The sequence below is a fragment of the Spermophilus citellus genome, assembly GCF_964194105.1.
Source record: "Spermophilus citellus genome assembly, chromosome: 5".
NCBI lineage: Eukaryota > Metazoa > Chordata > Mammalia > Rodentia > Sciuridae > Spermophilus > Spermophilus citellus.
Genome location: NC_138186.1, coordinates 44827360 through 44854009, shown reverse-complemented (window position 1 = coordinate 44854009; position 26650 = coordinate 44827360). Strand labels below are relative to the sequence as shown.

Sequence of the window (26650 nt, the reverse complement as noted above, 5' to 3'; positions counted from 1 at the left end):
CAGAGACTGAAGGACAGGAGAGAGCTCAGGAGCCCTTGTGCCCTGCCTGAAAGTTCTGTCTTCTATCTGCCACCCCTTCCACCAGCCCCTGATGGCAACAGCCCAGAAAGCTTAAAAACAGAAATTATTTCCTCTGGTCTGAATGCTTTGTGATGCTCCTTAATGCAGCAAGGAAAAAGCATTTGCATAACTTTTCTTGCATTTTTTTTTCAGGAGAGATTCATCTGTGATAGGGTCCCTGAGGCCCTGGAGACTGAGTAAAATTTCCCCTGTATGCCCTCTGAAAAGTCATGAAGGATCTTTAAAAACTTGATACCTGAACATCTCTGTCATTTGCAAAAAAAAAAAAAAAAAATGCAGATTGAATGGATGAACAAATATCCACAGACTGACAAACTGGCACACACATGTGGTCTGCCATGATTTTGATATGTGTCTGTGTGTCATCCACAGGTCCTTACATAAAGTCTTGTTATTGCAGATGCTGAGAGCCTTTAAGAGCTGGGACCAGTGGGAAGTTCTTAGATCACAGAGGGATTTGGGGGCATGACCCCAGGCTCTCTCTGCTGCCCAGCTGCTGATGTAATAGATTAGCTCTGTCACATGCTCACACCATGGCAGGCCACCATACACTGTTCTCCCCAGAACTGAGCTGGTACAGGTGCAGGATTTGGACCATTCCAAATTGTGACCTGAGTAAATATTTTCATGTGTAAATTAGTTGCCTCAGATATTGAACTGTAGTAATATGACGCTGATAAACACTAACACACTCTCAATTGAGGCATTCTCAAAACAGACTTTTTTTTTCCGTTTTGTTTTTCTTTTCTTTTTGTTTTGTTTGTACTTAAACCCATGGGTGCTGTACCACTGAGCTATACTCCTTCTTTTAAATTTTAATTTTGAGACAGTGTTTCACTAAGCTGCCCAGGCTGGCTTTGAACTTGCCATCCTCCTGCCTCAGCCTGCAGAGTAGCTGGGTTTATAGGTGTGCACCACCATCCTGGCTCACACACATGTACTCTTGAAATTTAATTTTTCTTTTTTTAGTATTACATTGTGAACATTTACCACATGATTAGGAAGTATAAAATTATCTCCAAATTACATGAAAATGATCAAAGATTCCAGACTTTAAATAAATAGTACAATGTTGACTGTAGACCTAATTAGTTCAAAATTTTGTCACACTTGCTTTATGAATATAAAAAATTATGATTGTACAGTTCTTGTTGAAACACTAGATAATCAATGCCAATATTGTGACACTCATTCCTAAATAAGTCAGGGCTCATCTCTTTTGAAATGACATTTTTCTTTCAATAGTAATACGGTCATGACACCAAAGAAAATTACTATAATTTCCTAATATTATTCAATGACAAAGTATAAAAATTTCACAATTGTTCCCCACATGTTTTGCATTTGTAAGCATGATCAGGAGCAGTCCCTGTCCCTTCAGAACCACACCCAGCACAAGAGAAAAGTGAAACATCTTCTCTACTTCTTATTTCTCAGTTTTTTGAGACTACATTCTTGGGAATACCCTGTTCACTAAGATTTTTAAACAAATTTATCTCTTACTTGGGAACAACATTCATTGTTCAACTGACATCCTATAGTGTGGACATGCACACTGGGACTATCAGGGCAAGATCACAGCCTCTGTCTCCCCTGGGCCTTTGTCCCTGTCAGCAGGCAGAAGAGGGATCTGTGCCAGAGTCATCCTTGATGCCCAGAATAGGCACCTCTAGCAGGTGCCAGCAGACCTGAGCTGTGGGGTGAGGAGTGAATCATGCACAGCCTCCCACACCCTCCACCCTCAGACACTCCACACCAAGGGTAGGGGGCTAAAAATGTTCCACAATGGCACTATGACCCAACAACCCAGACCTCGTCTCCATCTAGAGAGCCAAGGCCCAGTCCCACCTGCTCCCGCACCTGCCCCTCTCCCTGCCCACCTGTCTGCCCTGAATCCTCCAGGACTAACCTCCTGTGTCCCTTCCCTGTTTGGTTAGCCATGCCAGGTCCACTTCAACATCTGCACTGTCATCCTCATAAGGCTATGCACACCCCTGTTCTCTCTCCTCTCACACCCTCTCCCCAACTCCTGGAGTCTTTCCCTGGTACCCCCTGGAATTCTCAGCTTATGAAAAAGCTCCAAAGTGCTCTCAGGATGTCCTTTCTCCCCAGCTCTAACAGAAATATGGTCTCCTGGAGGACATGGGCCCTCTGAAGTCCCCTACCATGGGGGTTTCCCTAAGGATCATGTACCCCTGGGCCAGCAGCTGGGGTGGTCTCCTTGCTCTACACTGAGGTTCTCAAACCTTTCTGCTCCCCCTTTCCCACTATCCCCTAGCCTGTCATAAGATGGGAACCCCCTAATTGTAAGCACTCCCAGGGACCCCAGGCAATTTCCCCATTTCTGGACTCTGCTCTTCCCTCTCAGAAGTGCTGTTTCCTTCCTCATCATTGATTTCAATACCAGAAGCTGTGGGGACTGCAGAATAGTTCCCAAAGATGCCCAGGCCCTTATCCTTAGGACACTGAATAGTTTTTCTCCAATGGAAGAAGGGACATTACTGATGTAATTAATCTGAAAATGGGGAGATTGTCCTGGACTCTCTGTGTGGCCCAATCAAATAACAATAAACTTCCAAGTAGAGACCCATCTCTGGCTGGAGTCAGAGAGATGCTACAGGAGAGGCAGGTGGAGGGGATGCAGCAGAAGGGACATCAGAGGTTCCAGTGTAAGAAGGATGAGATGTGCTGTAGGGGACACCTGTGAGGAAGTTAGAGAAGTTAAAATTGTTTCCCGCATGACAGTCAGCAATGAGACAGGGACCACAGACAACATCTGCAGGGAACTGAATTCTTACAAAACCCTAAAGGAGCCTGGAAGCACATTCCACATCAGAGCCTTCAGTCAGAGACGCAGACCTGCTGACACCTTGACCCTTTGAGACTCCTGGGGAACTTGGAACCTACATAACTGTGAGGTCATAAATGGAGCTACCTAAAGCCACTTGGGTTGTGGTAATTTCTGTGGCTCTCTGAGCTCTGTAAAGACTAGGAAACCTGATGTCCACCCCTCAGCAGGTGGACCTGGCTTAGATACTCAAATTTATCTCTTACTTGGGAACAACATTCATTGTTCAACTGACATCCTATAGTGTGGACATGCACACTGGGACTATGGAGGATGGAATACAGAGGCTGAGGAAGAGGGTGTGTGGAATGGTGAGATTCTGTGATACCATGAGGCACACTAGAGTGTTTTCCCAGAGGACATCTGTCACCAAAGCCTGAAGGAATGTGCTGGTGACAAGGGCCTGCTTCAGTAAAAAGGTGGGGTGCTTTCCTCTGCAGGCTGAGATGAAGGTAGAAAAGGTGGTCCCAGGGATGGACACATTAATATCCAAGGGAGGGTCTGGCGGTAAAGGACTGGAGACCTGGTGGTGACAGTTAACCAGAACAATTCAGAGGGCATGCGCACCACAGCAACCTGACAGCAGCAACCAAGGATGATCTGGATCTGCAAGGGACTATGGAGGTTCATGGAGGGTGGTGGACCTGGGTTCAAACAGACAGGTGACCTTCAAGGGGACTCTTCAACATCTGCAGTAAAAATGAAACCAAAAAGCAGGAGGCTTGAAAGTGCTTGAACCAATATAGTCATGATTCCATCTCAATTCCAAATTCAGATTCAGAACCCAATGACTGAAGAGGTGTCCACATACAAAGGAAGCAAGAGCCTAGAACACCAAGACAAGGACATGTGGCCTTGATTCCCTCAGTCCTTCTACCAAGGAACACTATTAACTCAGGAGACTACATGGGGAGAGAGAAATAGGCAGGATGCTGGGGAGTGTCAATGCACTGGGATTGAGTTGACACTAACACCCACATACCCACAGCCTTACCATCCCTGCCCTCTAGGATGATGTTAAGAGTCTGGACTGGATGCACATCCCATAGAATATGAAGTCAGTTCATTTCATCCAACATCATGCTGCCTGGGATGGATGAGCAAGAGGGGGAAAGTGCCCTGGAGCCCACATACCCCAGAAGGTGGAAGATAAACCTGTCAGACATTCAGGAGTGGCCCCTTCAGTGTCATTTAGGGGTCCAGTTGTTAAAGAAAGCAGAGATGTCCCCTCCACAGTACAGGACCAGCTGCTGCACCTGACACCTCTCACTGCAGGGAAGGAAGCAGGATGCCGCATGGTCTCTTTAGGTTCTGACAACATCACATTCCACACCAAAGTGCAATGTCTGGGCCACACTCTGGGTGATATAGGAGGCCAGCTTCATAAGGAATCTGGACAGGAATGGACACTGCAGCAGTTGTAGGACATGGTGGGTTAGTCACCAGCTCTCAGACCTCATGGTGCTGGGGTGTCAGTGGTTGGAGAGACGCAGGATGGAGCTGACCAAGCACAGGAGTAGAAGCACTATCAAGGGCCCTGGAGTCGGCGGGGGGTGGGGCATGCTTTCCACACACAGAAATGTGCCCCTCTCAAGGCAATCTATGGTGTGTTACTGAGCCCTGGTGAGACAGAATGCTTGACCATTGGACACTAAAGAACCATAGAGTCTTTGGATAGGAAAAAGGGGAGGGAAGGGAAGGGAAGGGGAATGGGAGTAGGAAAGATGGTGGAATGACAGGGACATCATTACCCTAGGTACATGTATGAAGACACGAATGGTGTGACTCTACTTTATGTACAACCAGAGAAATGAAAAGTTGTGCTCCATTTGTGTACAACGAACCAGCATTCTGCTGTTATGTATAAAAATTATAGCAGATTAATTAATTTTAAAAAGAACCAAAGGGTGACAATGGCCAACATGGACTGTGTTCTGTGCAGCTCACTAGGTCACACTGTACAGGTCTGGGGCAGTCCATCAGAACATGGAAAAGGTACATCTGGGCTTGAGTCTGAATCTCATGGTGACACCCAGCAGAGAACATCTACCCTGAAGTGGCTCTGGATAACCAAGTAGACAAACTGCCATGATCCAACTGTTACAATTTGGAATGTCCCAAAGGCCCATGTGTTAATGACCTGTTCCCCAGCCCTTGGCACTACATGAAGTTGGTGGAACCTTGAGGAGGTGGGACCTACTAGAAGGAAACTAAGACTTGGGTGTGTGTCCTTGAAGTGGATATTGGGATCTGGGTACTATCCTGTCTCTCTCTTTGCTTCCTGGCTGCCATGAGGTGAGCAGCTTCCTCAGCTAGGTGCTCCCCACCATCATTTTCTGCCTCACAACAGGCCCAAAAGCAACAGAGACTTCTGACTAGAGACTGAAAGTTTTGAAACAGTGAACCAAATTTAACTTTTCCTCTTTTCAAGAAAGTTGATTATCTCAGGTACTTTGTTACAGTATCAGAAAGCTGACTATCACATTAGTATTCATCCCAGGTTGAATTAGTACCACCCAGGACTGGAATGATAGGCACATGAGTGGTGCAACCATAGTGGCAGAGATGGATCCTACATTTGGACCCAGAAGCACCAATTCCACATAACAAGCATGATCCAGCTGCTGCCACCTCTCAACATCAAAACTCTCAGCATTAGGGATTCATACTATTGTGATTCAGATATGAGATGATTCTCAAAATTATATGAGCCAAAGTTTAGAGGTGAAATGATTGGGTTATGAGAGCCTTAACCTAACCAGAGTATTAATCCACTAATAGTGATTAACTGCATGGTAATTATAGGAGGTAGGATGTGGACGGAGGAGGTGAGTCATTGGGGATGTGCCTCTGGAGTGTATATTTTATCTGTGGTGAGGGGAACTGTTTCTCTCTGCTTCCTGGTTTCATGTCTTGAACTGTTTCCCTCCATCACACCCATCCATCATGATGTCCTGCCTCAACTAGGGCATACAGCAGCCAGGCACAGTGGTTCACACCTGTACTCAGCAGTTTGGAAGGATGAGGCAGGAGGATCATGAGTTCAAAGCCAGCCTCAGCAAATAACAAGACTCAAAGTAACTCAGGGAGGTCCTGTCTCTAAAATACAAAATGGGCTCGGTATGTGGCTCAGTTGTTAAGCACCCCAGGGTTTGATCCCTGGTACAAAGAAAAAAAATCTAGGACAGAGCAATGGAGCCAGCTGTCTGTGGACTGAAACCTTTAAAACCATGAACCTCAAAACAAACTTCCCTTCTCTCAAATTCTTGGCAGGTCTTTTTGTTGCTGCAGTGAAAAAATCTGACTAAAACAAATACTGACCCCCAAATGCCTCAATTTCTTTAGGTGACCAAGTAGACCTAAGTGACAAATTGATTACACTGAGCCAGTTGCATCCTGGAAGGCCACAAGGTGCATCCTTCTAGGGATAAACACCGATTTCATGTGTCAGTTTATTCCTCCTGGACTCAGACCTCAGCCAGCATGCACCACTATCAAGGGACATCTACTTGACAGATCTACAGAATCCAAACCACTCTCAGTCCAGTATCTGACCAAGACACTACTCACAGTAAAGCAGATACATCCCAGGCCATGATGCTGGGACCCAAAGATCATGTCACAATCTGCATCATGCAGGGGCTGCCAGTCACACACAATGCCAGATGGGCCTGAGCACCTGAGGATCACCTGAGCACCAGCTTTGAGGAAACCCTCTGAAGGGACAAACTGCCTTCTTTCAAGATGCCACATGTTTATTGAATAATAAAATGAAACACCCTCTATGGGACCATGTTCTCAATGGAAAGAACATAAGGGTCCAACCATAGGGTCAAAACAAGGAGTGGCTCAATTTACCATCACTTAGATTCACCCACTGGGCATCTTGTATTTTTCATCTATTCTGCTCTGGCCCCTGCAGGATATGAGGTCCTGATTTCCTGAAGGGGAACATTCCCAACAAGGGTCACATGGTGCCATTGAAATATACCTTGCTATGGCCACAGGGGAGGTTTGAATAGTATGACCGCAGAGAGCAGCAAGGAGTAGAGGGCACCCTCAACTCCCTCTCCTGCCAGTAGTGATGGACCCTGATCTCCCCAGGAGGGAGGGCTGCTGTCACTCAGTGAGGACAGGAGGGATGTATATGAATCCCAGTGATCCACATGGGTGCCCCCTGGTGCTCCTTGTCCCATTTTAACTGGGACTAACCCCTGTACTACCTTGCCTTCCAGGGTTTGATTTCCAAAATCCCAGATATCTCAGGAAGGTCTGGGTCACACCCCCAGGAAGTCTGCCAAGAGCCCTGCTCCATGTTGAGACCCAGGGCAGCACTGGTGCAGAGGCCCTGCTTACCAGGGCTGCTGAGGCCAACGACTGGTGGTAGAGCTTGGACCTGGGATGTCCCACAGGAGGCCATGTGTTCAAGGCGAACTCTCCAGCTTGGCACAATGGGAAGGTGGTGGAAACCTGAAGAGGTGGGGCCTAGAAGGTGGTCTTCTGGCTCCTAGAGACATGTCACTAGAAGGAATTCAAGAACCATGCCCTACTCTCTCTGCCCCCCTGAGGTTAAAGGCTTCCTCAGTCATGCACACCTGCCATGATGAACTGTGCTGCCACAGGCCCAAAACAACAAGGCCAATAGTCAAAGTCCCAAAATGGAACCAAAATAACCCTTTTTACTTTTAAAGTGTATTGCCACAGGTACTTTGGTACTGTTACAGAAAAGTGATGAACACAACTGGTAACTGCAGGGACACAGAGGCAGGCTGTTCCTGGAAGGCACAGGACTCCTCTGATGGCCATCATAGACAGGACAATTCTATGTCCTGGTTGCGGTTTCTTTAGGTTGCCTGTGGTCTAGGACCCATCCTAGAAGCTCATCTCCCTCTACCCATCCCTCAGGGTCTGATTATACCTCTGTCTGAAGATTTCCCAGGAATTTCTGGCTCCTTTCTCTTTTTCTTGGAACAGTGCTTTTCCCTAATACAATGCTAGTGAGTTCAAACCCATCTTGGCAACTCTGTCTTGAAGGACTTTACAAACAAATCACTTCCATTTATGTGCTATTATTATTATGATATACATTATTATGATCTATGATCTACAGTATTATATATTATTATGATATACTTATTCCAGCTTAGTCCAGCTTCTCCCACCACCTCGGCTCCATACTGATGATCTATGTGTTATTCCTGTGAGTTTATGGAAGTTTCTGGTTTTGCCAACTCTCATAACTTTCTATTATTCTACAGCTGTCCTTCTGCTGGACACTCAAGACACAGTTGCTGTTCTTGTTCCCACTGAATGTCAGTTTCCTAAAGAGGACAATAAGTATCACTGCACTTCTGTATTATAAAGTCTCTATGGATGAGCTAGAACACAGAGTCTCCCCAAATACCAAGGGTTCATATTGTACTGAACCTGCTTCTGCTATTCTCAGGGATTCTGGCCCTGATAAAGCCATAGGCAGGTGAGTGAGTGGTTGGGAGGGAAAGGGAACAGGAAGAGAACTACCCATAAGGGAGGCAGGATGTGGCTGGGCAAGGCGTACCTCAATGGCAACCAGCCCAGGTGCTGCCTCAAATCATCCTCTCCCTGTGCTTACCTCTGCCTTTGGCTCCTTCCTCTCCCCTCTGTCTCATCCTTCTAGTCCCTTTACCCCTTTTCTGTCTCAATGAGCCCCTGATACCTCTTTTTCCCTCTGAGTGCCATCAATGTGGACCCTTCTTCCCAAGATGTCCCCAACACTCAGCCCCCCACCCACTTCACTCCCACTCTTCCTGGGTTCCTGGCAGCACTGATTGCACCATCTACACATCTCCTGTCCTCATACCTCTTGGTCCTTCCTAGGGTTTGCAGTCACAGTTCAGGAACCTTTCCTGGGATCCAGGCCTAGGGGATTCCTCAAGCCCTCCTAGCTCTGCCTCCTCCCTGGTACACACAGGTTGTTTTCTTCTCATAGGGAGAAAAGAAGGAAGCTATGCTTAAGGGTGTAAGTAACTGATCAGAGGGTGTTGTCCCTGAGACCCATGTGGTAGTGAAGATGGGAGCACATGGAAGAGCTCACCTAACCCATAATTTCCCCATTATTCACATATCTTCTAGATTTTTACCCTATCATGTCATTTTTCTGCCCAGGTAATGACAGTGCCCAGCACTCTGATGCTTCTCTAGCCCTATAAAGGTGAGACTCGGGCTGGGGATGTGGCTCAAGCGGTAGCGCGCTCGCCTGGCATGCGTGCGGCCCAGGTTCGATCCTCAGCACCACATACCAACAAAAGATGTTGTGTCCGCCGAGAACTAAAAAATAAATATTAAAAATTCTCTCTCTCTCTCTCTCTCTCTCTCTCTCTCTCTCTCTCTCTCTCTTCTCTCTCTCCCCTCTCTCACTCTCTCTTTAAAAAAAATAAAATAAAAAAAAATAAAGGTGAGACTCTGGAGGGCCCAATATGGTAGAAAGGGTGGGGTCCAGGAAATGGAGAAGGTTGTGGGAATTATTTTGGATTTCTGGGTGAATGCTGGGTTCTTCAGAATGTTGTCCCTTTGAGCAACTGCCCTGATTTTGTTCATGACACTTTTGTTCTATAGCAGAGACAGCTGCCTTGTGTGGGACTGAGCAACACAAGATTTGTTCAAGCCTTTGTGACTAGAAGAACCTGGGAGTCCCATTCTGTAATGGATTATTAGGCCATCCACAATCCTATTGGCATAATGTGCAGAGCTGAAACCAGTGCACAGAACCCCTGTCCCCACACTGTCCCTTGCCCACTCACCTTTCCTGTTTCAGCAGAGGTGAGGCTGGGTTGACTCCATCCCTCTCTCAACATCACTGTGCCCTGAGTCACAACTTCTTACTTCCAACCTGAATATAAGAATCAGAATATAAATGGTTTTTCAAAATCTTGACCCAATGGGTTGATTGGTTAATAAAGAGAAAATTCCAAATTAGAGAGAGGAAATAAATGGAAACACCAAGAAACTTCTAGAATCTGTTTTTGCTGTTCGTAATCAGCTGTATCTGCAAATAGGAGAAGGCTGTGAGGAGCCCAGTGTGGACAGAGCTGTGCCCAGTTAGTGCTCAGGCCATGCAGGACTTTGATGTGGTTTGTCCTTAGCTTGGTCATCTTCTGTACTCCCTTGTCCTTGGCCCTCTCAGAGAACCTTGTCCCACCAGACCTCTGGTCACTGAGACTCAGACATCACCAGAGCCTTCTCCTGTAAGCCAGACCCTGGGTATCAAGGGCTTCCTGTGGCCAGGTCAGGCCTCCCTCATCCTTTGTGTTTCCTGTCTCCTAGTTCCTAGGGAGGATTATGCCTGTTCTTGTTCTTGTAAGTGAATTCTGGTCTTGTTCTCCTGTGTGAGTCCCCACACTGTGTCAGCAACAGAGGAGATTTTCTCCATTATTGTTCTTACAAGGTCAGAGTGGTCCCTGCACAGAGGACATTCTGTGGTTTCAAAAGATATATATATTTCAACCTGCATCAAGCAGATAAACTTTCTTCTCAGCAGCACATGGATCCTTCTCTAAAATAGACCATATACTATGCCACAAAGCAACAATTATCAAATACAAAGGAGTAGAGATATTACCATGCATTTTATCAGATCATAATGGAAAGAAATTAAAAATCAATGAAAAAATTTAAAAAATAAAAATTTTGCCATCACCTAGAGACTAAACAATATGCTACTGAATCAACAATGGGTCACAGAAGACATCAAGGAGGAGATTAAAAAATTCTTAGAGGTAAATGAGAACATAGACACAACATAGTGAAACCTCTGGAACACTATGAAACCAGTAGTAAGAGGAAAATTCATTGCATGGAGATCATTCTTTAAAAGAAGAAAAAGTCAACAGATAAATGACCTCACACTTCATCTCAAAGCCCTAGACAAAAAAAAAAAAATCAGCAGCAAAACAGTAAAAAGACAAGAAATAATTAAAATTAGAGATGAAATCGAAACAATTGAAAAAAAAATTGACAAAACAAAAAGTTGGTTCTTTGAGAAATAAATAAAATTGACAGACCCTTAGCCATGCTAACGAAGAGAGAGAAAGAACTCAAATTACCAGCATATGTAATGAAAAATGTAATATCACAACAGACACTACAGAAATACAGAGGATAATTAGAAATTATTTTGAAATCTTATACTCCAATAAAATAGAAGACATTGAAGCCATTGACATATTTCTTAAGTCGTACAATTTGCCTAGATTGAGTCAGGAAGATATACACAATTTAAACGGAACAATATCAAGTGAGGAAATAGAAGTAGCCATCAAAATATTACCAACCAAGAAAAGCCCAGGACTGGATGGATACACAGTCAAATTTACAAGACCTTTAAAGAAGAATTAACACCAATACTCTTCAATTTATTTCAGGAGATAGAAAAAGAGACAGTAATTCCAACCGCATTCTATGAGGCCAATATCACCCTAATCCCAAAACCAGGCAAAGACACATCAAAGAAAGAAAACTTCAGACCAATCTAATAAACATAGATGCAAAAATTCTGAATAAAATTCTGGCAAATTGAATACAAAAACATATCAAAAAGATTGTGCACCATGATCATTGGGATTCATCCCAGGGATGCAAGGTTGGTTCAACATTCAGATATCAATAAATGTAACTCATCACATCAATAGACTTAAAGATAAGAATCATATGATCATCTCAATAGATGAAGAAAAAGCATTTGGCAAAATACAGCACCCCTTTATGTCCAAAACACTAGAAAAACTAAGGATAACAGGAGCATATCTCAACTTCGTAAAGGCTATCTACGCTAAGCCTCAAGCCAACATCATTCTAAACAGAGAAAAATTGAAGGCATTCCCTCTAAAAAGTGGAAGAAGACAGAGATGCCTTCTTTCACCATTTCTATTCAACATAGTTCTTGAAACACTGGCCAGAGCAATTAGACAGATGAAAGAAATCAAAGGGATATGCATATGAAAATAAGAACTTAAATTAGCACTATTTGCTGACGATATGACTCTATACCTAGAAGACTCAAAAAACTCTACCAGAAAACTTCTAGAATTAGTAAATGAATTCAGCAATGGAGCAGGATATAAAATAAACACCCATAAATCAAAGGCATTTCTGTATTTCAGTGACAAAGCCTCTGAGAAGGAAATGAGAAAAACTACCCCATTCATAATAACCTCTAAAAAATAAGATACTTGGGAATCAACTTATTGAAAGAGGTGAAAGATCAATACAATGAAAACTACAAAACCCTAAAGAGAGAAATAGAAGAAGACCTTAGAATATGGAAAGATCAACCTTGCTCTTAGATAGGCAGAATTAATATTATCAAAATGACCATACTACCAAAAGCACTATACAGATTTAATACAATTCTGATCAAAATCCCAATGGCATTCCTCATAGAAATAGAAAAAGCAATCATGAAATTCATCTGAAAAAATAAGAGACCCAAAATAGCTGAAGTAATCCTTAGCAGGAAGAGCAAAGCAAGTGGCATCACTATACTAGACCTTAAACTATACTACACAACAATAGTAACAAAAACAGCATGGCATTGGCACCAAAACAGACTGGTAGACCAATGGTACATAATAGAGGTCACAGAGACTAACCCACAAAATTATGATTATCTTATATTAGACAAAGTTGCCAAAAACATGCACTAGAGAAAAGATAGCATCTTCAACAAATGGTGCTGGGAAAACTGGAAATCCATTTGCAACAAAATGAAATTAAACCCATATCTCTCACCATGCACAAAACTTAACTCAAAATGTATCAAGGTCCTAGAAATTAAACCAGAGACTCTGCATCTAATAGAAGAAAAAGCAGGCTCTAATCTTCATCATGAGGGATTAGGCCCCAACTTCCTTAATAAGACTCCTATAGCACAAGAATTAAAACCAAGAATTAATAAATGGGATGGAATCAAACTAAAAAGTTTCTTCTCAGCAAAAGAAACAATTTGTAGGATGAACAGAAAGCCTACATTCTGGGAGCAAATCTTTACCCCACACACATCAGATAGAGCACTAATCTCTAGGGTATATAAAGAACTCAAAAAACTAACTAACCGAAAAATCAAATAGGTTAAGGTTGAGGTTCTCATAACCAAATTGTTGAACCTCTAAACTTTCTTGCACTATCTCACCTCTTTGGAGGACACCTCATATCTAAACCACAACACCATACAAACCTGGGAGGGGGTTCTTGTGATCACTGTCCTGCTCTATTGCATACATCAGGGCACAATAGTGCTTTCAATGGAACTAGGTCCCTAGGGGCATTGCTTTAATAAGCTCATTTCCACTGTAATTTTTCTGTGCCATGTAGCCAGGTCTTTGGACACCAATGATGAATTTTTAAGAACCAAACACCCTTCAATTCTGAGTCATCACATGAGGGCTCCAGCTCTTCAAGGCAGAAGAAACCACAGAGTCAGCTCTGAATATTGGCCCCAGGTGGCCCTGCCCTCAGGTCCAGCCCTCTCTTGTTGTGAATCTTTTGGTCACAGCAAACTTTGAGAATGGGGGTGGATTTTTTTTTTATGCTCTGTCAGACATGGAGACAAACATGTACTTTTCCCTAACTTTTTTACTGTCTCTTCCCAGAGACATGAAATAAAAAAGATGAGACACACATACACACACACACACACACAAATACACATGATTTTATATATATATACTAAAAAATTTATGGTATAAAATTATGAAGACATGAAGTAATGCATAGTCAGACGTGGATTGAGGGGTCCTACACAGTCAAGGAAAGCCAGTATTTTAGTCTTCTTGGGAGGAGGCAAACAAGGACACTTACAAATAAAATTCATTCACAATAATTTATATATAAAATATGTAGTATGGCAGAGCTGCAAGCAGCTCACCTGTATTAAATCCCACAACCCCAACAGTTGATGAATATGTCTTTCCAAATGGTAGAGAAGAGGAACCTTAGGCACCAAGAGAGAAAGTGCTAGTCAGAGGAGGGTAGGAAGCCGAGTCCAGGCCCCGCCAAGGGCAGCAGAGTCTAAGCTCCCTGATGCATCAGGAGAGCCAGGAACTGACAGCAGAAGCAGAAATCCCAGCTTCAAGGTTCCAGTGTGGTAACTTTTTTTTTTTTTAATTAGGGTGTGAACCAAGAGCACTTTACTACTGCGCTACATCCCCAGTCCTTTAATTTTTGTTTTGAGATGTAGTCTCACCAAGTTGCTTAGGACCTCACTAGATTGCAATCCTACTGCCTCAGTCTGCCCAGTCTCTGGGATTACAGGCCTGCACCTGGTCCACTGTGGTCAGTTGGTGCCCTCTGCTGCTGATCCAGGAACGTGCAGACTCTCGACCTATGGGGAAGAAGGAACCAGACAGTGTTCAATTGGTTGCACAATATTGTTCTTTATTGGGCTGGGGAGGTGGCTCAAGTGGTAGTGCACTGGCCTGGCATGCGTGCAGCCCGGGAACGCAGCACCACATACAAACAAAGATGTTATGTCCGCCGAAAACTAAAAAATAAATATTAAAAATTCTCTCTCTCTCTCTTTAAAAAAAAAAATCTGACAATAAGATTTAAAATATATATTGTTCTTTATGGGGCTGGGGATGTGGCTCAGCGGTAGCGCGCTCGCCTGGCATGCGTGCGGCCCAGGTTCGATCCCCAGCACCACATACAAAAAAAAAACAAAGATGTTGTGTCCGCCGATAACTAAAAAATAAAATATTAAAATTCTCTCTCCCTCTCTCTAAAAGAAAAAAAAATGGTGATATATGGTTCAGCCTATATAAAAAAAAAAAAAATATATATATATATATATATATTGTTCTTTATTCCCTCAGGACCTCTCTCTCCTCAGTTCCTCAAAACTCTGATTGGGCCTTTCTCTGAGAAAAGTAAATTCCCTGAGTTTTTTCTCCCTCTCATCCCATTTCCCTTCCCTCTTAGACTTCTCTGGGTCTCCATCAGCAGCACCACCTGTCTCTGTTTCCACCATGGAAAGGGTGAAAGAGCTGCAGTATTTGAGGACAAAATCTGGGAGGGAAGCTCAGTGCCCCCTCCTTTCAAGCCCAATCAATCATGATAGAGTAGGGGCCTCACGGATAGGGCAGCACCTAATCCTGCCAGGTCTAGACATGGGGCTCACTCACACACAGCACTTCAACTCATTTTAGTTCACAGACCCCCTCCCCATGCACAGGCAGGTGCTCACCCAACAGGTGCTCACTACAGCTCAGCATCCCTCCCTCCCAGCCCTGAGCTAATAGCTCTAAATGAGAGCCCACCAGGAAGCCAGGGGCACCAGCAGACATACCTACCATGGAAAAACATATGTGGCACATGATCTGTTGCTCAACTGACCCTGGAGCAGCCAGTGCATAGGAGACTAAGAATCTTTGACCCTCTGCACCTGCCCAGGATCTCAATCTGCACTTTTCCCACCTTCTGCCCCCTATTATACCTATCTCTGGGAATTCAGCTCCTCCCCAAGAGCCAGTGCTTTTGAGGTGGCCCTGGTCTTCCTGCCCCAGTCTTAGCAGGAACTTACCCAGGCCACAGTCCTCACAGCCCACAGGGGTCTTCTTTCCAATGCAGACTAGGGGCTTTCCTGAGACCCTTAGCCTGAGGCTGTCTGCCCACTCTGCACTCTGGGACTGCCACAGCCACAATCCAGGTATCCTACATGGGGCACTCATGTGATTTCTATAACATGAGCACTAGAGAACTATTATTCATATCCACGCAGCTGAAACTGGAAACATCCTTATAGAGACCCAACATTTAAAGCAGAAATATGCAGAAATGAGAAACCGACCTTCTGAACGCTTTTCCTTGGCAATGCCCTAGTGACATTCCAGGCAATCATTTTTGCCTACAGGAAATCAACATTAATACTCCCCCTGGGCTGGGGTTATAGCTCAGTTGGTAGAGTGCTTGCCTTGCATGCACAAGGCCCTGGGTTCAATCACCAGCACCACAAACACACACACAAACACACACACACACACACACACAAATACTCCCTCTATTTGCCCTACTGGAGAAGCCGAGGTAGAGAGAAAGAGCAAGCAGAAAGCTTATTTCCCTACTGGGGGAGTCACCTCATTGGGTCCATGCTCTGGGGCAGTCTCCTCAGGCTTGAGAAGCCAAGAGACAGTGAAATCAGGTTAAAGATAAGAAACCACCTACTGCCCCCATGCCAGCCATACAGAAGGGGCAGAAACAAGATTTGAGCTTCTGTCCACCCTCCACCCTGTCACTGTTCACCCATCACCTTGGCTCCCTGCTAAAACCTGAACTTCCTGTTTTCTTTTCCTGTCCTCTCAAGCAACTTAATTATGGAGGAATCATTCTGACCATCCCTCACACCAAATTCACAGAGCAGTGAGCATCTTGAGAAAACAAAATTGCTCAGGATGGGGCTGACGTTGTAGCTCAGTGGTAGAGCACTTGCCTCGCATGCATCACGCACTGGGTTTGATCCTCAGCACCACATAAAAATAAATAAAGATATTGGGTCCATCTACAATTTAAAAAAAATACTAAAAATGAAAATAGCTCAGTGTGGACAAGGGAAACCCACAGAGCACAGAACAAGTGACCCAAAACACTGAACTCTAGGGACTGTGACTCCAAGGACTGGACAGGAAAATCTCAGAAGCAGGAAAAAAACAGTAACTGCAGCTGCCTCACAAAGGGCTAGTGTCTCTCCCTAGATGGTCAAGGACAGCTGGTTTTCTACTCTCCCTATCACCTGCAAAGCCACTCCAAGAGGAGGAGCCAGGTGATGGGAATAGAAGGGAGCACATCCTAGGTGACCCAGAGGACACAATCAGGGGAAAGCTCCTGAGGAGGGACTAGAGGAGCTGGACAGAGGACAGAAGATGACCAGCTGCACTGAAGACCGCCACACCTGCTCTACACAGGCCTCCCCAAGGCTGTGCAGGCTGGGCTCTGGCACTCCAGGCCTCATGGGTCTTTTTCCTGGTTTCTTCATGATGGCTGGAGTGTCTTGGGGAGAGGACATAGTCAGGAAGGGTCCAGAGGCATCACCTCCCATGGGGTTCCACTCCAGTTTCTAAGCCTCCCAGCCCCAGATCATAGATGTTGTTATGATTTAAATATGAGGGATCCCCAAAAAGATCATGTGTTAAACAATACTAGAACATTCAGAGGTGAAATGACTCGCTCATAAGAGCCTTAAAATAATCAGTGTATTAATCCACTGATAGGAATTAACTGGGTGGTAACTGTGGGCAGGTGGAGTGTGGGTGGAGGAGGAAGGTCCCTAGGGGTGAATATTTTTGTCCCTGGTGAAGGGAAAGCTCTCTCTGCTTCCTGTTGGCTGTGTCCTAAGCTGCTTTTCTTCTCCACACCCTTCTTCCATTATGTTCTGCCTCATCTCAGGCCCAGAGCAACAGAGTCAGCCATCTATGGGCTGAAACCTCTGAAACCATGAGCTCCAGATAAACTTTTCCTCCTCTAAAATTATTCTTGTCAGGTCTTTCGGTAACAGCTATGGGAAAACTGACTAAAACAGATGCTTTTACTGTGAGTTTCCCCAAGGCTATGATCCCCCAGATTGTAGATGTTCTTAATGTGTGTCCCTCTGAGGCCATGATAATCTAGCCCACACTAATCAGCCCACCATTCCCAAAACAGATAACCTGGTCAAGCCTGTGGAGCCTGAGAGAGGAGCAGAAGCCACAGCCCCTGCAACCAGAGGATCTGCAGCTAGACCTTCAAGGGAATTCCCTACCCTGGCTTTTGGCAGGGCTAAGGGGAGTAGCTGGAGACATGGCTCCCATCACTTCACAAATACACAGACCTCCATTCCCCTCCATTCCAGAAGTCTGGTCACCTCCACTGTGCTCTGTGCAGTGGGAGGCATGAGGGACGCTACAGCCAAGACAGGCCCTGCAATCTCCAGCCAGTGACCACTTTTCTCACCTGGACCCTCTGCAGCTGATGTTGTCCCCCTCTCCTTGCACCAAAGGAGCCAAAAGAAGAACACAGCACCAACAACAGCAGCCAGAATGGTGGGCCATCGGCTCCGAAGCAGCAGTGCAGTCCCTGAAAGAAGGCTTGTTACACTCTGGGCACTGGAGCTCAAGGCTTCCCCCCTCTTACCACCCTGGTCACTGACTCACCTTGTTGGGAACCTCTTCTGGGACTCCCAGGCTCACCACAAGACACAGTGCCATTAATGTGATTCCCGCTGTGTCCCACGTGACAGCTGCACCTCTGCTCCTGTCCTTGGAGAATCCTGGTGGACACCCAGGTCTGGTAGGTCCCATTCCCATAGGACAGGATACTCCCAGACTTCTGTGTGTCCTGGCTCAGGGGTTCCCCATCCTGAAGCCAGGTCAGAGAGATATTCTGGGGATAGAAGCCCCAAGCCCAACATGTCACAAAGATGGTGTCTTCCAAGACCTCATCACAGGTTACATTCACTGTTGGGGACACTGGAGAAGAAAAAGCAGAAAAAGCAGAACAAGTCAGGGATGTTTTCAAACCTCTCTCCCCTCTAATAAAGGGAGAGGGAACAGGGCTAGTTCTCTCAACTCTTCTTCTGTCTATGGCCAAAGTCCTCATTGACCCCTGACCTTCTGCAAGTCTATTCTCAGTCTGGGGCCTCAATCCTTTGACTGGCAGGAAGATAGGCCTTGGCTTGTGGCCTCACATTCTCTCTCCCAAATGTTGATGCTGAAGAAGGGGTGCTGGGGGTTCTCCTGGGTCATGGGTCCACGAGGGAGCTCTACATGATAAACAGGCTGGTAGGCAGACAGGTATTGAGGATTCCACTCCTGCCTAAACCCCTGCTTCCTAAGGTTCAGGTTGCTTCCTGCTCATGGCCCAGATAGTTCATTTGCTGCCAAACCCTCCTGTCTTTATCCAGAAGCTTATCAGGACAGGGCAATCAGACTACAACACACTCATAGGGAACACACGTGTCCCATAGTACAAAGAGTCCCCTGGAGCTTCGGGAATGGGGGGTACCTGTAGTTTCATTGAAGGCTATCCAGGAGTTCAGATATCTCCAGAGTCTTCCACAAACTGTTCCCTGCACATGGGCCCATCGAGCCTTGCTTTGAATGCCGTCTGCATCCCAGGAATTCTTGACTTTCATAGCCAAGATCTGAGCTGAGGATGGCTGCACCGTCCAGCTGCGCGTCTCTGGGTGATAGGAGAGGAAGGGCTCCCCATCGTAGTAGAAATTCCAGAAGCCCCTGGTGTGGTTGTCCTCTCGGATTTCACAGCCCCAACTCTCCTGGAGGGAATGAGACCCTGTCCCGGCCCAGCAGTCACTTCTCTATCCCCTGGTTACTCTGCCTTCCCTGCCCAAGTATGAAACTTCAGCCCTCAGGGGACCCCTTCCTGGCTCCCCTTGATGTCTTCCTGTGCTGAGCTTCATGGAGAACACTGCATGCCTCCCCAACCAAATGCAGTTCAAATAGATTAAAACGAACAGACAAGAAAGTTGGGTTCTTCAGGAGCAATTCTCTGTGCAGGAGGGCTGAGAAATTATAAGACACAAGCCAGGCCTCACCAAGGTCAGGCCAACTCCTGTGTAAGCACAGAGGAAAAATAAAATAAAAGAAAGAAAGAACTAGCTGATAGTGAGACATATATTTCCTGGTACCCAGACCCCCACCAAGAAAGGCACAGTAATCTGATTGGGCCAAAGAGTTCCTTTCCTGAAAAGCTTGTGGACACTGAGTTCCTTATCCAGGACTGGGTAGGGGGCTAGCTCTCTTAACCCCGCAGAGGCATATAAACCCCTAGATAATAATCATTCTTGGGTATCCCACTCTTGGGATTCCTCCTCTTTGGGAGCTCCACTTTCTTTCTATGACACTAATAAATTCTGTTACTTTGCTCTCACTCTTGTGTCTGAGGATTTCATTCTTCAAATTTGCAAAACAAAGAACCCAATCCCATGCTCTATGCTACAAAAAGGGACAGATCCCTGCTCTCTGTTCTCATCCTTCATGGAGAAATCCTCATATCACCCTTGCCCCTGCCCACACTCACCTCCTTTCTCCTCTTTCAGGAAGTTGATATCGGCTAGGGTCACTCTAAGATTCTTGCCACTCTCTGCCAAGTCCTGGGTCTCTGTGTCCCAAGTCTCTGGTCCCAGGACTGTTTCTGCCCATAGTGCACAGGGCACTACGCTGCCTCTCTCACTGTCATAGCACAGGAAGGGCTGATCATCCAAGCGACCCTGAGCAAAGAACCTTGAGAGCACAGATCCACTTTGACATCTCACTGTGAGGTTGTAATGAAGACTGTGGGCTCCTGGGGAAGAAACAACAATGAATGACACTTCTTCCTGGAAATGACTGCACCATCCATGTTCAACCCAAATCTTCTGCTCTCCTGACCACCCTGCGGATTCAGAAAATGCACATAGACAGCTGGACCTGGTGGTGCCCACCTGTAATCCCAGCAGCTCAGGAGGCTGAGGCAGGAGGATCACAAATTCAAAGTCAGTCTCAGCAATTTAGTGAGTCTTGGTCTCAACATAAAAAAATAAAATGGGCTGGGGATGTGGCTCAGTGGTAAAGCACTCCTGGGTTTAATCCCCAGTACCGAAAAGGAAAGGAAAGGAAAGGAAAGGAAAAGAAAAGAAAGGAAAGGAAAGGAAAGGAAAGGAAAGGAAAGGAAAGGAAAGGAAGAAAGAAAGAAAGAAAGAAAGAAAGAAAGAAAGAAAGAAAGAAAGAAAGAAAGAAAGAAAGAAAGAAAGAAAGAAAATGCACATGGACAAAAACCAAGAAGAATAATTTCTTTTTTTTTTTTTTCCTGTGGACACAACATCTTTGTATGTGGTGCTGAGGATCGAACTCGGGCCGCACGCATGCCAGGCGAGCACGCTACCGCTTGAGCCACATCCCCAGCCCCAAGAATTTCTAATACAACAAAAATAGGACACTAGAGAGGAAGGAGAGAAAAGTGAGGGGTGAAGGGAGGGGAAATGGAGATGGGCAGGCATGTAGGCCAGGGCTCAAGGCAGGGACACAGGCTCCCTAAGAGTACATGTGGGAATCCAGGGCAGAGGCTGGCCTGCAGGGTTGGAAAGGCAGGAGTAGGAGAGCCAGAGGTGCACAGCAGAGCTTGCCAGAGGCAAGCCAGGGCCCAGGAGGAACCCAGCATGGAAGGACTCATGGCCAGAGGGGCTGCGGAGCACAGGAAGTTGCACGGGAGATGAGAGGAGATTCTGCCTCTGTGCAGGCCCCTCATGGACAAGGTAGAGCTGGAGGGGCCAGAGGGGCTGGAGTTAGTAACCAGAAAGGAGTCTAGAGTAGGATTGTTACCTAGAGAGAAGTGAAAGGTAGACTGAGTCTAAAAGCAAGAGTGGCATAATGGGGAAGCAGGTAGGGAGGTAAATGGTCCTGTTATCGTCCCCTGAGGAAGGCAGGCAGCAGTGTTCCCAAAGAACCCTGATATTTTTTTCAACAAAAGGGGGCTATGAAAACTAAATTGTCACAGGCAAACAAAGGAAGTTGGACCTTCTACTAAAACCATACAAAAATATTATCAGGGCTGGGATGTAACTCAGCGGTAGAGTGCTTGCCTAGCATGCACAAAGACAAAGTCCTGGGTTCCATCTCCAGCACTGAAAAAGGAAAAAAGAAAGGCCAAAAGCCAAGCATGGTGGCACACATCTGTAATTCGAGTTATTTGGGAGGCTGAGGTAAGAGGATCACAAGTTTGAGGGCAGCCTCAGCAATTAATTTAGTTAGACCTTGTCTCAAAATATAAAATAAAAAAAGGGCTGGGGATATAGCTCAATGGTAAAGAGACCTGGTTTCTATCCCCAGTACCACCACAACCACCATCAGCACACACACACACACACACACACACACACACACACACACACACAAATAAAGAAAGAAAAAATTTAATGCAATGTGACTCTAAAACCTAAACTTAAAAACTAAAACTAAAAATTCTTAGAAGAAAACATTGGGAATAATCTCCATGACTTAGAGTTTGACCATGTTTTCATAGACAGAAAAATGCACAGACTACAAACAAAAAAAATTTGATAAATTGGACTCACCAAAATTAAATATGTCTGTACACAAAGAAGACTCATGCCCAGGTGCAGTGGCACACACCTGTAATCCCAGTGGCTCTTCAGACTGAGACAGGAGGATAGCAACTTCAAAGCCAGCCTTAACAAAAGTGAGGCCTAAGCAACTCAGTGAGATCCTTTCTCTAAATAAAATACAAAATAGGGCTGGGGATGTGGCTCAGTGATTGACCAGTCCTGAGTCCAATCCCTGGTATCCTCCAAAAAAAACAAGACCTATTGTTCTATTGGGCATGGCTGTAATCCCAGCTACTTGGGAGGCTGAGGCAGGAGGATTGCAGGTTGGACATAAGCCTCAGCAACTTAGTGAGACCCTGTCTCAAAATAAAATTTAAAAAAGCATTAAGGATATAACTCAGTTGTAGTGTCCCTGGGTTCAACCTCCAGCACCATACACACACAAAAAGTACCCCCCATGGAAATGGTAACCCCTAAAATGGGAAAAACTGTTGGCAAATCATGTGTCTAATGAGAAACTAATGTCCAGAATATACAAAGATCTGGGGGTGTAGCTTGGTGGTAGAGTGTGTGCTTATCAAGCACAAGACCCCAGGTTCAATTCCCAACACAAACAAACAAACAACAACAACAACAAAACCGCAGGAGGAAGCTGCTGCTGAGAGAGGCGTTACTAGAAGAATACCAGGACTAACTAAGTGGCGGAAACAAGGATTGGGATACGTGGTGTCGTGGTGTGGAGAACAAGAGCCCTTGAGGTCAAGCAACGAAAAGAGGAGAAAAAAGGTCAAGGAGCAATGGATCAGGAAACTTTTTCTGGGCTGGGTGGGGAGGAGAGATGGGAGGACAAGAGAGATAAGTGGACAGAGCAAGGATAGGCATGGGGTACAGGTGACTCTCAGAGAAGTTGGGTGGTGGTGACAACAAGAGGGTGCCCTGGATGAAGGCAGATGAGGGTGGATGTTGTGATTGTAAGGGTCCCACAAGAGGGGGCTTGTGATAGATACAAGTTGGTGAGGGTCCATAACAGGTAGGCAGGGGTTGGGAACAGAGAAAGTTCCCACAGTGGAGAGATGCAAAGGGACAGATACCGTCCAGCACCTGCAGGGCTGCAGTGTGGAGGGCTCTCAAGGGTGAGGTTTAGGCCATTGAGAGCGAGGGCCAAGAGCAGATGCCAGCACTGGAGGGGGAAGGAGGGTGCCATGCTGACAACAGCAGGGAGGTCGCGATGCCCTGCACTGTGCCAGTGGGTGTCAGCATTAGGGCCCCTGCAATGGGGACGAAGAGAAGACTGACTGGAGCTCAAGCTCCATCAGAAACTTAGGGCCATCTGGCTGGAAGTGCAGCTCAATGGTAGAGCACTTTCCTAGCATGTGTGAGGCCCTGGGTTCCATCCAGCACCACAAAAGGAAAAGAAGGGGGGGGGGAGGGAAGAAAAGAATTATCACAATTTCAATGTTATTCCACCCAGAAAAATTTATAAAAGTCCTAAAATTCATATGAAACCACAAAAGACCCCAAATAACCAAAGTAATCTTCACCAAAAAGAACAAAGCTAGCTGGGTGCGGTGGCACATGCCTGTAATCCCAGTGGCTGAGGAAGCTGTGGCAGGAGGATCCTGAGTTCAAAGCCAGCCTCAGCAATTTAGCAAGGCCCTAAGCAACTTAGCGAGACCCTGTCTCAAAAAGGACTGAGAATGTGGCTCAGTGGTTGAGTGCCCCTGGGTTCAATCCCCAATACCAAAAAAGAAAAAGAACAAAACTGGAGGTGTCACAATACCAGATTTCAAAATAGATTACAAATCATCCAGGCATGGTGGTGCATGCCCATAATCACAGTGGCTCAGGAGCCTAAGGCAGGAGAATCACAAGTTCAAAGCCAGTCTCATCAACCTCTCCAGGCCCTAAACAACTTAGTGAGGCCCTATCTCAAAATAAAAATAAAATTAGAAGGGTTAGGGATATTGCTCAGTGGCTAAGCACCTCTGGGTTCAATCCTCAGTACCAAAAAAAAAAAAAAAAAAAAAAAAAAAAAAAGACATACAAGTGACCAACAGATATATGAATAAATGCAAATGCAAATTAAAACAAGATACCACTGCACACCTATTAGATTGGTTATTGTCAAAACATGAAAAATAATAAGTGTCAGCAAGAATGGGGAGAAAAGAGATCACTATTGGTGGTGTAATTTAGTAAGTCATTTTGGAAAACAGTACAGGAGGTTCCTCAAAAAGCTAAAAACAGCTAGGCAGAGTGGCACACACCTGTAATCTCATAGATTTGAGAGGCTAAGGCAGGAGAATTGCAATTTGAAGGCCAACCTGGGCAACTTAGGGAGACCTTGTCATAAAATAAAAAAATAAATAATAAATAATAAATTTAAAAAGGAGGGGAGGGTAGGAATTTCATTCAGTAGTAGAGTACTCCTGGTTTCAATCCTCAGTACCCGTACTCTACACACACAAATCTAAAAACATAATTACTCTATGATCCAGCAATCCCACTACTCCTACTACTGCATGTATACCCAAAGGAATTAAGATCAGCATTCATTGCAGCATTATTCACAATATTCAAAACATGGACACAGTCTAAGTGTCCATAAACAGATGAATAGATTTTAAAACTTTGGCATTAACCAAGAATGGTGGCAGGCACCTGTAACCCCAGCTATGTAGGAGGCTGAGATGGGAAGATCACAAGAGCCCAGAATTTCAAGACCAGTCCAGGCAATATGGTAGAATCTAGACTCAAAAGCAAACCAAAAAAACAAAAAAAAAAAAACTGTGACATACACATACAATGGAATACTATTCAGCCTATAAAAACAGGTAATTGTCCCATAGGACAACATGGACGAACCTAGAGGAATTAAGTAAAATAAAACAGGCAAGGAAAGAAAAATGCTTTAACCTAAATGTAAAAGATAAAAAAGTTGAAACTCAGAAGAAGAAAGTACAATAGTGGTTAACAGAGGCTGGATTTGGAGTGTGAGAGTAAATAGAAAAGGAGAGACATTGATCAATGGGCACAAAGTTTGTTAGATAGGAGGAGTAAGTTCTGAAGTTGTTTCTATTACACAGCAAGGTGACTCCATTTATAGGAAGGGCAACAGAATAGAATAGACATTATGATTGATGTATGTACATTCCATGTATGTATTATATACATTCTGCTGTCATGTATGACTAAAAATAAAAATAAAGAAAAAAGAAGTGTGTTCTACTGAGCTACATCCCTAGCTATTTTTATTATTTTATTTTTAAGACAGGGTATTACTTAGTTGCCTAGGCTGACCACCAACTTGCCATCCTCCTTCCTCTGCCTCCCAAGTAGCTGGGATTAGAGGCCTGAGGCACAGTTTACTGCTGGGAGAAAGGTTTAAAACTGGGAAGCTCACAGAAGCAAGAGGAAAATGTCCTTTACAATTCTGGTTTAAAGGCTGACCATGTGCTGCCTAGGGTGTACAAGGACCTAGGTCCAATTCCTAGCACCATCCATATGCACAAATGCTATGGGGACTTCTCCCTCTCCTCATTGCTTCCTTACCATAGGCTAAGGAGGGAGAGCTGGAACCGAGGAATGTCTGGTTAGAGAACAAGCTCATATTAGGGTAAAGGGGGTGCAAGAGGGGAGAAGACCCCCTTTCCCCCAGGCAGCAGGAGCCCAGGGGACAATGAAGGTGGAACTGAGAGAAATCACAGGAAGAATCTCTTGGTCCAGAAAGTCTTCAGCCTGTAATCCCCTGAGCATTGGGTGAAGCCACAGTCCCCACAGCGGCTGTGGGCATGTCCCTACCAACTCCTGGCAGGAAGAAAGGAAGATCTCCAACTCCAGGTACTGAGGACCCCAGTGACTTGGGGAGAACACAGGACTTCGGAAGCCTGTAAACTGTTCCCGAACACGGGTGGGAAGCGATCCCCTTGAATATTGCTCAAGGGAGCAACCCGGGAGACAGCCCCGGGAGCTTGGCAGCGGCAGAAGTTTAAAAAAAAAAAAAAAAAAAAAAAAGTCCGAAAATCAACCACTGGGCAAAGAAGTGGCAAGGTGCAGCACCCATGTAGGTCGCGGGACAAGGTGGCTGGGGGAAACCTTGAAAAGCGGAGTTGAGATTCTGTGGCAAAGTGGCTGCGTCCAGTCCCGCACCACACCCCTCCTCCACCCAGGGATCGTGCACCTGAGCGCGTCAGCCCCGGAGACGCTCAGCTCTCGCTGGAACCAGCCCGCAGCCCTGGAGTCTCACAGCTCTGAAGGTCCGCAAGGAGCCTACTTACCAACTGTGGCACTCAGGGGAGCACACAGGACCATGAAGGCCAGGAGCAGCCGGACACCGCTGAGCCCCATACTGCGCGAGTCTGCCACCCTTCAGCAAACCGGACTGGTGGCGAAAAACTCAAATTGCTCGGAAAAACCGCATGAGCAGAGCCTGTGGTTGAGCGGAGGAACACGGACCTCACTCTGTCACTCTGTTGCTTAAGTAGCAGCTGCGCAGGGAGGAGTCGCAGGAAGGAGTATGTCTGGAGGAGTGTTCAGGAAGTGTGAGACTTTCCCTCCCATGTTCGCATTTTCTTTTTAAAGCTTTTTTTTTTTTTTTTTTTTTTTTGAGAGAGAGAGAGAGAAATTTTTTTAATATTTATTTTTTAATTTTTCGGTCG

The 26650-nt window shown here is 45.4% G+C and overlaps 1 protein-coding gene across 3 annotated transcripts in view; it reads right to left on the bottom strand.

Moving 5' to 3' along the window:
* LOC308650243 (MHC class I polypeptide-related sequence B-like) overlaps positions 1–26437 on the bottom strand; it is a 601646-nt gene extending 575209 nt beyond the window's left edge. The window contains exons 1-6 of one of the 3 annotated variants that reach the window (XR_014022301.1): positions 26270–26437; positions 19970–20233; positions 18935–19222; positions 18085–18399; positions 17885–18007; positions 9709–9797 (exon numbers count right to left, since the gene is read on the bottom strand). Coding sequence is in view for 1 of the 3 variants with exons in the window: in XM_081296251.1 (XP_081152377.1) it covers positions 14188–14285; positions 17885–18007; positions 18085–18399; positions 18935–19222; positions 19970–20233; positions 26270–26339 (1158 nt within the window). In the remaining 2 variants the exon portion in view is untranslated. Of the gene's footprint in view, positions 1–9708; positions 9798–13904; positions 14286–17884; positions 18008–18084; positions 18400–18934; positions 19223–19969; positions 20234–26269 lie in introns of those variants that run through there. The other 2 variants (XR_014022302.1, XM_081296251.1) reach the window with 2 other exon arrangements.
* Positions 26438–26650: the final 213 nt, after the last annotated feature.